This window comes from Camponotus vicinus, unplaced genomic scaffold (assembly GCF_025532165.1).
Source record: "Camponotus vicinus isolate PSW18456_S1 unplaced genomic scaffold, iyCamVici1.0 SCAF_3, whole genome shotgun sequence".
NCBI classification, from domain to species: Eukaryota; Metazoa; Arthropoda; class Insecta; order Hymenoptera; family Formicidae; genus Camponotus; species Camponotus vicinus.
In genome coordinates this window covers 18,746,642-18,762,733 of record NW_028141967.1, presented here as the reverse complement: position 1 = coordinate 18,762,733, position 16,092 = coordinate 18,746,642, and the positions used below count along the sequence as shown (strand labels likewise).

Genomic DNA, 16,092 nt, shown 5'->3' with positions numbered 1-16,092 from the left:
AATTAAAATATTTATAAAAAAATTAATCTCTTTTCCTCGCTGTCACTTTGAAATAGTATACATATTTTTCTCTCTCTTTTTTATGGTGTCGCTTATATAAAAATATGAAATAATATATCAATGGCATATTAGATAGAATTTAGGAAGATAAAAATCGAGCGAATATTTTTTCGGTCAAGATATTTATTTCTCTATATATTAGAGCCTTTTACTTTATCTTCCGTTTGTTTGTACATTTAAAATAGAGTTTCTTTATATCTTATATTTGTAATTTATGTTGCGCGCGTGTTTATTATATTTAAATACCGTTCTCATCAAAATTTTAAAAATCGTGTCTAAAGATTTATTGCACCTTCCACTTGGCGCTACAAATACTTCATTTGCTTGGCCAATCAGAACGCAGGAAGTTTTGGTGACTTTATTCTGATTGGCTAAACATGCTACGCGCGCTTCTGCAGCAACTTCATGTTCCTCTTTCGCGCGGGACATCGTGTCATGAAGAAGCAGAGAAGTCGAGCTCCGATAAAATCCGTAAAGGTAAGCCAACAAAGAGATAATCGAATCAAATTGACGCGATTATTCGCAATAAAATCGTCTTCTGAATAAATTGTAAGATTATTTAGTAATTTTATTAGATATTAGACCGGAATTTCAAGTGGCAAGATTTTTTCGATGGAGATCCATTAGGTCCTTTTATCCTATCGATCTTTCAAAGATACATAAGTCGACAAAAAGAATAAATTGAGAATAGACGTGATTATTCGTAATAATATCGCTTATGAGTAAATTGCAAGATTACTTAATAGTTTATAGCATATTTTCGTTTATCGATATTATATGTATGGTAATAATGATTATTAGCGCTACCTACGGCGGGTATAAGTACTAAGATGAGCGTCTCTTTGCAAATAGTAGTTCAAAGTAACGTGTGCAAGTATATGCGAGATCAGAGATAAAAAAAAATACAGAAAATACAGACTAAAAATAAGTCGTATAAGATTGAAAATTGCTTTTGTGAGTGTTTTTTTCATTTTAATTATTCGCGAATCCAATTTTTTCATAAATCTTAAAATAAGTCGCGAACAAAACACAAAGAACAACGCATTAAAACAACAAACGATAACCTACCTAAAATTATCAATGTTTCGAAAATGTTTTGTTTAATTGACTGAAGAAAAAAAATTTCTATCTTTTCGAGGGATCAATCAAACGATTCGAAATACTGCAATTTTAAGTAAAACATTCACGTAATTTTTGTTATTCTAACTCATGCACGAGATAGATGTGATTATTATATATTTATTATTGTAATTCTTTTGTGATTTTCGAATTTGAATTTGCATTTTACTGTTAGCTTAAGTAATTTGTTGATACAATTTATTAAATAAATACATTTTGAAATTGACATATATTTTTGATATTTTTAAAATTCTGCATGTTTATTTTGATTTTTATATTGTAACTTACATCATAATTTTTTTTTATAGATCTAACTGACATTTGGACATTTGGCTGTCTCTGAAGTTCAACGAAATTTGCAGATACTTTTGGCGAAATTCGCAAAAATTTGGCACTGGTAAGTAATAAATATTAATATTCTCAAAATATTTTGTTATTTTGTATTGCAAATAGTTGCAACGACTTATTAATATCTATAAATAATTTATTATATTTTTGTTGGAAAAAAGAGAATGGAAAGTAGAGCAAATTGATATTTTAGAAAACATTTAAAATAATTTAACATAAATTAATAAGAGATTTTATAAAATACATCATAATATTCCTTTCCAATGTAAATAAATTAATTTGTTTTAATTACTTGTGTATTGATTAAATTTATTTTAATTATGCTTATTGATTTTATATATAGTTGATTAAATTAATCAAATCAGTATATAAAAAATAAATTCTATATTGCCATAAGACAATGTATAAAAATTATATTATTTATAAATTTTATATATACATATTTTTATATATCAAGTGCATAAATATTTGAATAATAAATTTATCACCAAAAATATCAATTTGCCAAGATATGTATATGTAGCAGTTATATTCTTATTATTTTCTAATAGTACTCTATTAGTATTTTTCTTTTAAAATATTGCATTTCATAAACATGTATTTAACGTTGTTGTATAAGCAATATTAATAGGACAATTTTTTTAGAAAAATACATAAAATAATTTAAGATAAAATATTATATATTAGTAAAATATATATTTTTAAATTGCAATTTTTGAGGAAAAGTTTTATTTAATATATTTAATATATAATTTAGCATTCTCTTAACTTGTATCTATAAAATCTTGCATTCAATAAGTGAGGATAGTAATTTTTATTTAGAAATATACAGAATATATTTAAAACAATGCATTAAAACAATTGCATTAAAAAATGCAATTTTCCTATAAAATATATCTATAATAATTGCCTTTAAATCTTTCAATATTCTTATTGTGTATACATATTTAGAATTGTATTTTTCTATTATATTTTTAATGTTCTAATTTTTAGTCCGATAATAAAACTTTTAATTATTATAATTGTAATTTATTATAACTTTCTGAATATTACGTTTTCTCTCAGAGACTTACATCTTTGAGTACGGGATTAGCAGTCCCAAAATATCCAAATTACACCTGGATAGCCGGGCAATAGTTTCTTCAATATTATAGTACAAATACAAAATATATTTAAAATGATGTGTCTGTGTGTTATAAATTATATTTAACATATGCCATATTATTTTCTTTATACATTTATTAGTTTTCAAATTTTATAACTTTAAAGTTATATATTAAAGCAGTATTCATATTTTTCCATTTATCCCAATAAGTATTTTAACTGTTTCATATTCTAATATCATATTCTAAATATTATTATTTTTCGACTGCGCGTCCTTACATACAATTATAAATGCCGAAATCAAATATTTAACGATCGCAAACGTTTCAATTAACATTTATCCTAACTTAAAATATTTTATTAACAACTTTTTTACTTAAAAATATCAATTTTTTAAAATATAAACTTTAGAGATAATAAAGTGTTTATACATGTATTATATATAAAACTTAAAAATGTAAACTTTTAAAAAAATAATATTCTGGACATTAATAGTACTCAGAAATTGAAATTAAATAATAATATTTAGAATATGAATTTTTAAATACTGTATTATATTCTAATATCACATATTCTAAATATTATTATTTAATTTCAGTTTCCAATGTTTATATTTTAGAGAATTGATTTTTTTGAGTAAAAAAAGTTACTAATAAAATATTTCTAGTTAGGATAAATGTTAATTGAAACGTTTGCGATCGTTAAATATTTGATCGGCATTCATAGTCGCATGTAAGAACGCGCAGTCGACGTTGAAATATTCACTCATCGATGATGACATAGGAAAGGCAGTATAGATTCCGTGTATTATAGGCCGTGCCCAGTTTCGTTCAATCAAGCTAATGTTCCAATAATTCGGAGCTAGCTGCTTAATAAATGAATGAACAGCCTCGCCTCGAGAGGTTCGATTATACATAAATGCGACGGCTTATATACTAGACTGCGTATTCCCGCGTTACTTGGTCGCATTCTTGACAAGGTCTGCGCAACTCTGAAGAGGATGAGGGTGAAAGGGTGGAGAACACGTGGGTGGACGTAGGTGTTGCGTGCGAAACTCGCGGACTCTCTCTCTCTCTTTCTTTTTTATTTTTTTTTGGAGATATGATAATTTGGATATAATCGATAAAGATATATAGTCAGATCTTCCCTATGGGAGTGTTAAAGTTCCTAAGAGATTTTTTTTTTGAAAAGTTCGGCGATTAAATGTAAAAAGTAGGAATCTAAAGATATATACAATGCTGGCAAAAACCATATAATTTTTTTATTTCAAAATTAACTTATGAATTATAAAAACTTTTGCTAAAATTTGAAATCCAAAATTACTAGGAAATCTTAAATTTCGATATTCTATTTGCTAATTGCCAAAACGTTTTCTTTTTAGAAAAAAATCAGAACTACTTATCGATTATATCGAAATTCTAGAAATTGGGTGCTACTTTCATATAAGTTTCTCTCTCTCGTCAACAGTTCACAACCGAGACCGATTGTACTCGACATGATAAATTATAGGAATTATAGGAATGATTCCGCAAAAAGTATTATGTTCTGTAAAATTCTCGTATTATAAACATTTTTGTTTCGTTTTTGTATAATATACCCAGGGGTGCGGAATAAATAAAATCAAATTTATATTTCATCTGTTCTTCTTTAAAAATTTATCATTTATGACTGTTATTTTAATTATATTAATATTTATATATTAATAATATTGTATTTATGTAATGATATCTATTATATAAATAGGATTGTGTTTAATATACTAATAAGTCTCTGTACAAATTGGAAAAAATATTTATAAATTATTCATAATTATTCATAATTGATAATTGAATTATTCATAAATTGATATTATTTAATTAAATTTGGATTCTAGTTATAATTTATAATTATTTTAAATCTACTTCATAGTATTGATTACAAAGTGTTGTAAAATTATCGAAAAATAAATGAATAGCGTGTTTTTTTGAAATCTAGAATTGAATTTTATTAATGTGATATTTATTATTAATAATGTAGATAATATTTATAATATCGAGAGAAATTTATAAATTGAGTTTTGATGGCAAAGAAAGAAATGTAACAACATGTTGTTTATTCAATTTGATATTAATTATAGTAGAATGTTAATATTCAAATTTTATTAAAATATTAAATGCTGAGAGTCTAAAATTGAAAATCGAAAGATAATCTTCTACAAATACAATACATTTTCTCTAAACAAAAGTCGATTCATAATTTTGCGAGAGATGAGAGATTGCGTGTTTTTGTTTTCCTCATTCTTCGATTTCCTGCAGGGGAACGAATGAGTCAAGATGTTCGGCAAATGCGATTTTTTACATTCACAGCGAGAAGAATGCGCGTGTTGGTGGTCAACGCGCCCGCGCTTCTCCGAGTGACCACCTTCGGCGCGTATCCCGCGGACGGTCGGGCGCTATAAGTCGCGGCAAGTGCGACCCGCGTCAGTGAGAACGCGTTCGTGTTCGCGTAAGGACGCGCAAAGTCAGGATCGAGAGAGACGACGACGGCCGAGGACGCGATCTGCGCGCGCGCGCGCGCGCTACCCTCGGGCTCTGCAACCCTCGTGCATGCGTGTTTCGCTCGGGGGGTAAGTTGTCGCCATAAATGCTGCCGATACCACATCTCCGTCCATCTGCGAGATAGGTAAGATGACGGTAGATAGCAATGATCATCTTCGATCATATTCGACCGATAACTCAACCCTTGTTGCCTTTTGCAATGAAAAAGAAAAACGAGTAAATTGTCATTTGACTTATTCTATTTACTTCGAAAAATCTAGTTAATAAACAGTTACAGATTTTGGGCAGACTTTGGGATATTCTCTGATATTGTGATAGAAAATATTAGAATAATAATTTTGAGAAAATAAATCACTCATAAGTCAAGTATTAAAGGTCCTCGTGTAAGGTGCGTTTAGAAATGATTGTCGGATTTGGAGAACGATTTTGTCGATCGATTGTTCGTGATGCATATTTGATGATTTCCAATGCGGAGACCAAATGATTTTTCAAGCATTTTAAGATTTCTAATTCTATAAATTTACAGATTTATACGTTTTATTTAAATAAATAAAGTGCAAGCTGAATTAAAGTAAAGAAAAAATGCGTGATTTGTGAATAATGATATATCTGTTATATGTTAATTAACAGCGATTGTAAAACACTGGAAACACTTGCGTGCAAACTGATAAAAAACAAAGAGAAATGTATTTTCCTCTCAATTACACTATCACAATGTGAGATTTAAAATTTTACTTGTATAACGTTATAACATTCTTTTATATATACATATTTATGATGTGCTATTTGTGGATTTTTAACTATTTTATTTTATTTTATAATTTTTGTCATTTTTTTATGTGATATTTAATTATTAGACTGACAAGATTTCCATCATAGTTTACTCATATAATTATAAACATATTACTAGACATATTGCTGGTGTTAGTTTAATGAGATTCAAATTACAGAGGAATAATTTCAAAAACAATATTTATTAAATGCCTCATGTATAAGTATATCATTTGTCACTTATAAAGTATGTATTAATGATTTCTTAATTTGATTTCCTTGATAATTTATTTTTTCGCATTTTTCTAAACGATTGGATGAAAAATACTGCTCTATTTTGCGTAGTATATTACATATAAATATATATAATTATTAGCATTTGATAAATCCTTTTAAATTATCGATGAATTAATTAGTGTTGAATGATTGAGATCAGCACAATTTCTCAAAGACAGAACAATTATATTGTTAAGCATTCACTGAATCAGATTAAAAAATCACGTGAATTACTTCGTTCATTCAGCCAAGAAAAGTTTTACACGTCTGACCGCTCGCTCGCGCGGTCTATGTACTTGAATTTGAATCAGATCGATATAAGAGGCGGCGCCTCGTGCGAACGAAAAATCTTCTTAAGTATCGATCCTCTCAAAATGCCGGAGCTATTTTATACTTTAACGAGGACTATTAGTTTTTCGCACTCGCTACATTATCCATCAGAATCTTTGTTTACTTGTCGCGAATTTAAGTAGTTTACAATTTACATAGTTTAATTCTAACAAAAAAATTCAATAAGTAATAGATAATACAAAATAAGAAAATATATTTATAACAAGAAATTTATACACCACTTATTAATAATTAATGCTAAGTAATAATTAATGTTAATTATAATTAAGGATTATGAAAGTGACAAGCAATAAGCGATAGCAAAAATAAATTTTGTTCTTGAAATCGTGAAAGTTTATAGTTTGAAAAATCCAAATATAAATTAACGAGTAGATTATAAGGCATATTTTAAAATTGCACTGTAAGGCTGCGTTTATCGATGACCACGTGGCCTTGAATATTCTTCAACATTCATCTTTGAGGTATATAAATCGTGATAATGACTTGCACGCGAGAAGTTCGATGCGCCTATTCATGCGCGCGTGAAAATTTATATTTTATGATCTTTAGATTATAGAACGAGGAATACACATTCAGACACAGCAGTATGAAATGGCATTTTTTTATCTTGCGCACTGCAATGCACTCTAATTCGCGACAGTTTCTTCGAGCGAAACTCAATTTCTTTCATGATGCTACAATCGAAGCGAGAACTGAATGGAATTTTATGATCTTATTCTTTCAATATTTTTTTAAAATAGGAGGGAAACATATTTAAAATTTCAATATTTTTTTATGTTTCGATACGTTTACAAAAAAAAATGTAATACTCTCTTAATATGTATAATATTTAAATTCAATTTTATATCAATAGAATAAAATATACTCTTCTTCTCTCTCTCTCTTTCTCTCTCATTCTATAAGATTGAAATACACATAAGATATAATGTTATAAATATATATTTAAATATATTTATGTATAACATTATATCATATTCTTATTTTATCCTATCCAACTTTTAGAATAAAAACTTCTCTGTGCTGCAAAATAGAATTTGAAGTTAAAAATCTTAGATTCAAAATATAAATTTATTTTATTGATATATTGTAAAACTGAGAAAAAAAATATCCTGTATATTCTTGGTGTTGCGAGTTTTTTTGTATTTGTTTTAATTTCTACTATTTAATATTCTTGACAGATCATAGCACACGAGATTGTCTGGTTGTACGGATTTATAAGCAACGAGCGGCGGTTTTAAAAATGACATATAGACATGGGTTTACGAAACTTCAGTTTTCACAAGAAGTTTCTCAATTATTTAATATACACGTACACATGCATATTATTGAGGCTTCCACCTTTGAGAAATCGCTTTTGTGATAGACACGGTCAAAAACCGGTACGTTGAATTTATAGAGCGAGGAAGTTCCAGACGGTGTAACATTCACGTAATACTCGATCATTTCGCACAAAATGGTCGGTACAATCCTGTATTAATTATTGCATAGCAGACGTATCGTTTCCCGGTGCAAACGATGCGTAAATCATTGCATGCCGCATCAGGAAGAGTTTTCCGATCACTGGAAGTTTCGTTACCACACTTTCGAAGGGTTATGCGCTTTGCCGTTACAACATTACGGTATTACGAATTTATTAGAATTAAAAATGCTTAGAATTAGTATCTTTTTTACGAAGAGATACATCGAACCTTTAAAATTCTTGTAGAAATAAAATATGGACTTTCAAAGTAATATTATAAAATTAAAGGAAAAGAATTTTAAAATTTTAAGAAAATATTTTAACTTTGTTCAAAGAATAATTCATAAAGAAGTATAAATATTAAATAGAAATAAACATGTAGTAGAATATGTCGGATTTCTATAAATTTTCAATCAAAATTCGTAATTATTATTCTTTCAGAAATAATGTAATAAAAAAATTTTATTTTTAAATCGATTCATGTTCCAGTCAATAATGCACAAAACAAAAAAGAATTTAAAAAAATACATATCTTAAATATGTAAGAAACAAAGGATTGATTTTTTTGAAGATCCAAGAACGAAATTATTACTAATAATAAAAATATATCTTTTCTAAATCAATTAGATAACTTTTTTAAGGACAATGCTCGACGGTTAGAAGAACCGCTATTTTTGTGTCCGAATGGACGATCAAAGTAATCAAAGCGTTTCGCGAGAAAGAATCAACGGTTACGCAAATGTTCCGCCGCCCGGCCGCTAAATACAGGTGTAAAAGCGGGTCGTTGACCCCGAGATATATGCTGCGATCTACGTTTTCCGCTCTCCTTCAAGGCGCGAGACGAGATTTATGATTTGCCACGTGATACATGCGATATGCGCAATTGCGACAGGACGCATTATTGCGCTACGCGTCGCGGAAGAAAAAGTCGCGGCGAATTCGCAGGTGTTATGTGTGGAAAGCGAGGCAACGCGATTGACTTAATTAAATATTATACAATGGATGTTAATTAAGGACGCAACTTAGCGCACTTCTTCCTCGACTTTGTCGGAGCGAATTAGCGGTAATCACACGCGGTTTCATCATAGCAAATTATTCGCACTTTATCGGTCACTAGGACATGAGACGAAAAGTTCTTCGAATGCCTTTGTTGGAGATAAATTATGGAGAATATTCACAGAATATCATAATATTGTTTAGTCAGACAAAAACTCTATTATGCGAATAATATTTTTGTAATTGGTAATTTAGTTTGTGCAAGATTTCTAAAAATGGCGCGCTATTTAAGATTCTTTGAATATTTAAGAGAAAATTTTGGAATAAAATTTTCAAATAAAATTTTGAGTAAGTTTTAGATCAAGAACCAAAAAACAATTTATTCAAATGTTATGAATTGTCCAAAAACAATTGTCAAAAAATAATGTATTCAAATGTTATGAATTGTCTAATTATTTGAAAAAAAAAGAATTTTTTAATTAATTAATCATATAAAGATATTTAAAATGTTTGAGATCTTTTGATTCATGTTGATAAATTTAGAGAATTTTGTCTAATATTTTCAAATAACTATAATCGGAAGTTTTATTACGTTTACTATCATAATTTATTGGTGAATGGTCAATATAATTTGCCTTACATGCTTTCGTAATTTATATTTGAGACCGTAACAGCAATCATGTCTGCATGCGCGATGTTCTTATTTAAATGTAAGCGTCGGGCTTGTGATCGATTACCGTATTCAAACAATAACTAAAGGTCAAATCTGCGCGTTATGTAGAAGTGCAATATTCAAACAATGACTCTATAAATTAGTTCTACACTTTACATATTAAAGGTGTACTATTTAGACAATGACTGGAAGTCTAACATTATAAGATAAGCAAAATCAGGAATAAATATGCATTACATGGTTGCGTTATAACGTACAATTTTGCGTATGAAAGATATCACTCGGAAAGATCAAAATTATATAGAGCGATACAAAATACTATCGATTTTTAAAATGTTAATGGTACCTGGCTAATGAGATATCAAGACTACATTAGATAATGAGGAAGACTTAACCACACTGAACGCTTAATATGTTAAATAGGAGCGAAATGTAATTAGAACAAAAGTTTCATTTTGCAATGCGATAAAATCAATTTCCGTCTTACGAAAACTTTTGAACGGGTAACGTAAAAAATAATGTATTTTATATTTTAATATAGTTATTAGTTATATATTTTATATAGTTGTATAATTTTATATTTTATATTATTATATAATTTTATATTTATATTATTTTATATTATTTTTTATTATATCATTTACACAATATATTTCGACAAATTACAAATAATAAAGCATTATGTTTAATTGATGGTGAATGAAAAATGAATATGATTATAAACGAATTTCTGTATTTTTCGCGTTCTTGAATTATTAAATCTCTATTCATTAAATATAGTATAGTCGAATAATGATGGAAATTTCCAGTTTCAATAATAATGAAGTTTATAATGATAATGACGGAGAGCACCTCATCAATTTTATTTAATGAGACAATTTAAAAGCAGTCATGACGAGCGAAAGTATATATTCAAAGATCTGTGTTACTTTAGATCCTGTATACTCTATCTCCTTCATGCAATGCAATTATTGATATACGATGATAATTACGTAAAGTGCACAGTGCATCAGTGCACATAAGCGGATGCGAGAAATTATGGAAATCACACGAATTTATTGTCGAATTGCAAAATTCATACCAACGCAACTCAACGATTAATTAATTTCTAATTATGCACACGAAAATCCATTAAGAAATAGATAAATATTTTTGAATTGAAATAAATAAAATAACGAAAAAGAATCTCGAAAACATTTTACCAATTTAAAATTAAAATTAAAATTTATAGATTACAAATATGATTAAATAAGAATAGTTGAAGTATTAATGAAGTATTAATTTAATATACTAGACATTAATATATTAATATTAATTTAATACATTAGACATTAATACATTAGAGAATAAGAATATTATCGGCTTTATAAAACTGCTTTCTACGGATTTCGAATCTACTGTCCTTGCATATTTCACACTCACCGATTTGCTATATGTATTTATGCATGTTTCCCATTTACGATTTAAAGGAATTAATCACGTTGGAGACCGCTTTATGTTACTACGCGTGCTTTGAGTCCATCTCGCGGTTTTACAATTTACGATGTATTCATGCTCGTACTTGCTTATACATTGATTCGTGGCGAATGACATTTATAAATCACTCGGTTTCTCTTGTAACAAGTAGCTGTGCGGTAAATTACGCGGACATTTCCCACATTTGTCCCGATCTAAATCTTAATTGCAAAACATCCATCGCGATCGAGTAAGATGTATTTCGTTGTTCGAGTATGCTTTCGTACCTTGTATGTTTATGTCTTTTACTTTCTATAACATTTTATATATTTTAAATAATTTTTAAAAATGCATGTCTTTTTTTCTCTTATAAAATTCTTTCGTTTAAAGTGCATAATTGTACAATTCCTCAGCATTATAAATTTCAAGTACAGCACGATTAATTAATTGAGATTATTTAGTGGTGATATCGAGACGAAAATAACAAATTATGGTCGCAAAAAAAATTATCAATAGGTTATCGTTATCACGCAATGAGTCGAGCATTTCAATGACGATCAAGAATAGTCCATGTTTCAGCTTCGTTGGATTTCGAAAGTACGTGCATTGAACCTCTTTTCTTTTTCTTTGTTATAAAGATTTAACGTTGCACGATGCGTCGACCGCATCGAGAATGTAGCTCAGCAGTGTCCTAGTAAGTGCGATAAATTCGCTCAGACAAATCGTCTACGAAAGCGTGAATAATGCGTGTTCCACGTATCCGCTGTGAATACTCGAATCGTCAAGACGCGTGTTAAGCCGCACAGAACGAATAATTACACGCGTCTTTGTTAATTGTTGGCCTCATCAAGTCAAGTCTTTCCTTATCCGTAAAGAGGGAAGAAAAACATCTTAATATTTCGAGAAAAACTTGCTTACAATCAAGATTCCATATATATATACTCTCTCTCTCTCTCTCTCTCTCTCTCTCTCTCTCTCTCTCTCTCTCTCTCTCTATATATATATATATATATATATATATATATATATATATATATATATATATATATAGAGAGAGAGAGAGAGAGAGAGAGAGAGAGAGAGAGAGAATCTAAGCGTCACATTAATCTATTTTTTGAATTTTATTTTGATTTAATTTGTCAATAAATCAAATATTATAATATTGCGAAGATTGATATTAAAATAATGATTGACAGATATTTTATTTTTATCTCGATGAGCAGAACAAATTCACAGAGAAAATGTGAAATCTGTGGTTTAAATTTTTACGCAGCTGTCTTACGCATATGCAAACTATTGATTAAAATGGTTAAATGGGCCACTCTTTCTATTTCTGCAATTGCATTTTCCATCTGCATGCACCATTGTGCAAAACCGCAATCTCGCATTATCTCAACTATCATCGAAATAAAAATTTCTCCATTTACCTTCAAAATGGTTACGCACTCTCTCCGTAAAGATCTCTTTCAGTAAAGATTTCTACTTTTTGCAGGTGAGAGTAAAGGCAGATCTTGACGTCCACCTCACTTGGGCGATCTGCATGAAGGGCACCAGGTACAAATTTTAGATTTAAATAAGAACAAATTAGAAAAGAATTAGAAAAGAAAAAAATAATCAAGACATAAAATTGTTGTTTAGAAATAATACAATCACAAGAAATAAATAACATATCTTTAGGAAAATTATCGATATTCTCTAAATTAATTTTTAGTATTAAATATAGAAATCTAGCTGTCAAAATCGAATCCATAACAAATTATCCAGTAGACATATCTGACAATGGATATGTAATTATCTGACAATGAGTTGCAATTATTTTTGTGCGAAAGAATAAAAAAACAGGATTTTTCCCCTTTTTTAAATTATTATCTTAATTTTAGATTACAGATTTCCTACTTTTTATTCTATTTCTTTACATAATTTAAGTTTTATTAATTAGTACAACTAATCTTGATAGCTCAATTGCATTTATGTCATGATTTTTAAATAATAAGATAGGGCCTCGTAAGAATGAGGCGGATCGATCATGACGGCCACGTCGCGCGGCAGGGCCCGCCGTCCTTCCGGGTGTTGGCTATCCCCGACACCGCTTATCTATCGCCGACGATTATCCCAGCGCCGCCGCCGCCGCGTGCGCCCGAGCCCTACAAGATCGCTCCGTCGTCGACGTCCTCCGGGAGGGCACATCGTCGTTCCAGTTTCGTGATACTTGCCGAATCCAGACCAGCGAGCCCGGACCCCGACAATGCATCGCCCAATTTGCTCACGGGAAGAGTCTCGCCCTTCCGTGGACGTGGTTTCAAGGGACCACCTCCTCATTCAATGTCGAGACCGCAATCGCCGGAAATTGCCGCAGACGGACGTCGACGTAGAATCGACCAAAAAGGTTGAATAATTTGTCAAGTAAAATTCCTATATAATAATTTTAACAATTTTGTAAATATTTTGAGGACTCAAAATGTAAAAGTGTTTAAACTATATTGATGATATATTTTTGATAGCAGAAACATCTAAAAAAATGTTATAAAGATGTTGAGACAATGTAATTTTTTAAATCGCGTGTGTAGATATTTTTTCAAAATTTTACGTTGTTAGAAAGAGAGAGAAAAATATAAGTATTTAAAGACTATTATCAATATATATTTTTTTAATGTTCAAAATTAAAATTTAATAATGAGAATTACCTTGACAAATTTCATATACTTTATTTAGAATTAGTGATCTAATTGTTATTGTCTCTTGTTATTGTCAAATTACATTTATCTCTTGCAGCTTCGCTATCGCAACAAAACAGTCCTAGAAGAAGCTTGATTCCACAACCTACTTATCGTCAACGATCCACTTCCTTGACGAAAGCCAACGAACGTTCGCCATCACCCAAGATCGGTCGCCGAGTTGATTCAAAGACGCGATTGAACGTCTCGAATTCGCAAGGTCGATTAAACACGGCCAGCTCGAAAACACAGCTAAACGACTCTAGGACGCGCCTGAATAAATCCGATTCCAAGAGTCGTACGAATCTTGTCGAGTCCAAGATCCGTTTTATCTCCAACTCCACCAGTAATCTCAGTAACAACTCGACGACGACGCGCCGACAAGCGACGACAAAAGCATCGACGCGACTCTCGCCAATCCAAGGCACCCCGACAAAACCGGAAAAGGCGAGCTCTCAATCAAATATAAAAAATAGGAATTCTTTGAGGCAATCTCCTACAAAGACATCGAGAATTTCACCACGGAAGAACAATGTTACTACTACTCGAAGAGACAATCAGAACAGAAATTCTAGCAAAGACCGTGTTCTTTCGCCGTCAAAAATTCCCCTGAAGACGAATGGTTCATCGAGTACCAGCAGGTTTATCTCAATGCCCGAACAAAGCTCGGAAAGATTTGTGAAGATGGACAAGACGGGCAAAATTGTGACGGAAGGTAGAAGTGACAAGCAGACAGATAACCAATCTCTTCAGAATGGTCAATCGTCCGAACTGAATCCGAAAGAAAGCAAGGGAACTCTTGAAGGGAATTCTTCGGGCAATATGGACGAAATGGATCTCATAAATCTGCTGAAGCAAACCTCGCAAACAACTGGCACGTCTGAACGTTTAGTGAATACTACCACGACCACGGCAGTGCAGCCGTTACATATCGATGCGAACACGCTTCTCGTCGAGCCAAATCAGCAGAAGGAACGATCTGAAGGAACGTCCAAATCTGTCTCTCCCACATCCAAGGGAGAATCACCAGTGCCGGTTTCGGTGCAAAATACAGCATCCATGCATCAGAGACCCGTCGAAAATCAACCGAGCAAGACGAATCAAGCAAGTAATAATCCTGGGAATGATAATAAGGATTCTTCCATCAGTGCGGAGAGTAACACTATAGGACATATGAAGAGCGGCAGCATTGGCCAATCTACGAAGGTTGTCACCAAGATAAACGGTGAAGATCAGCGTTCAAACTCGACTCATCAGCGTTCGAATCAATCTTCTGCCAACCAGCATTCTGGTAAAAATAATCAGAACGCTCGTGCATCTAAACAAAGCGATGGAAAGACTCCGGGAGAATCGGAAACGATAGAGGTGAAGAGCAGCACCACGAGTAGTAAGGTAGCAGCAGCCACTGGTGAGATTTCAGTGAACGATAAGATGCCAAACATAATGGAGAACGATTCAAAAATTGCTAGGACAGTCGAAAAAGCGGAGACGGCGATGAATAACGCGACAACGGTAAACAACACGACAACGATGAATAGCAAAACGACGAGTTACAACAACAACGTGAATTCCGCGATCGGTGCAGTGAACGCGAGTGTAAACAGTGGTGCTGTGGTACGAACGAGGAATGAGAATCGCGGTAGCGACGCGTCCCTGAAGTCATCTACCGGTGCATCCACGGGTTCCATCAAGAGCGTACGGTCGACGGATACAGGAGTAAGTGTGAACACGGTCAGAGGGGTGTCCTCACCGAGGGAGAAGACGGGTGTGCACATGGTGAAGCGTCCGCAAGAGATCGAGACGCTTAGCGGCAACATCGTCCACATCGAGCAGAATGGAGAGCCAACGTGAGTCTCAAAATTTTATTTTATTTTATTATATTAATATTTTATTTTACTTTATTATATTATATATAATATCACGAATATATTTATAAATATTTTTTAATTATGTATTGTGTGAAGTATCATAGTTTATTACAAATCTATATGTTCTTTCTCTCTTTTTAACATTTATTCTACATTTGTTTATTTTTCTTCTTTCTATCTTTATAGCATTGATGTATACTATTAAACTGTAATTACATATTATCAATGTCAGAAATAATGTATAGGTGAAAAAAAATATAAATCTAATGTGTTGATTGATGATGTTAATTTATTATATAATAATTATATATCGTCAACTAAGTGTACAACACACAGAAATATAGCGTTAAAGATCTGTACT

The 16,092-nt window shown here is 31.1% G+C and overlaps 1 protein-coding gene across 5 annotated transcripts in view; it reads left to right on the top strand.

Annotated features, from left to right (window-relative positions):
• Positions 1–479: 479 nt before the first annotated feature.
• Positions 480–16,092, top strand: part of Stum (mechanosensory transduction mediator stumble) — a 30,519-nt gene continuing 14,906 nt past the window's right edge. For 2 of the 5 annotated variants that reach the window (XR_014437725.1, XM_083093754.1), the window contains exons 1-4: positions 5,086–5,292; positions 12,642–12,703; positions 13,144–13,535; positions 13,922–15,710. Coding sequence is in view for 4 of the 5 variants with exons in the window: in XM_083093754.1 (XP_082949880.1) it covers positions 13,160–13,535; positions 13,922–15,710 (2,165 nt within the window). In the remaining variant the exon portion in view is untranslated. Of the gene's footprint in view, positions 538–1,487; positions 1,577–5,085; positions 5,293–11,741; positions 11,844–12,641; positions 12,704–13,143; positions 13,536–13,921; positions 15,711–16,092 lie in introns of those variants that run through there. The other 3 variants (XM_083093755.1, XM_083093756.1, XM_083093757.1) reach the window with 3 other exon arrangements.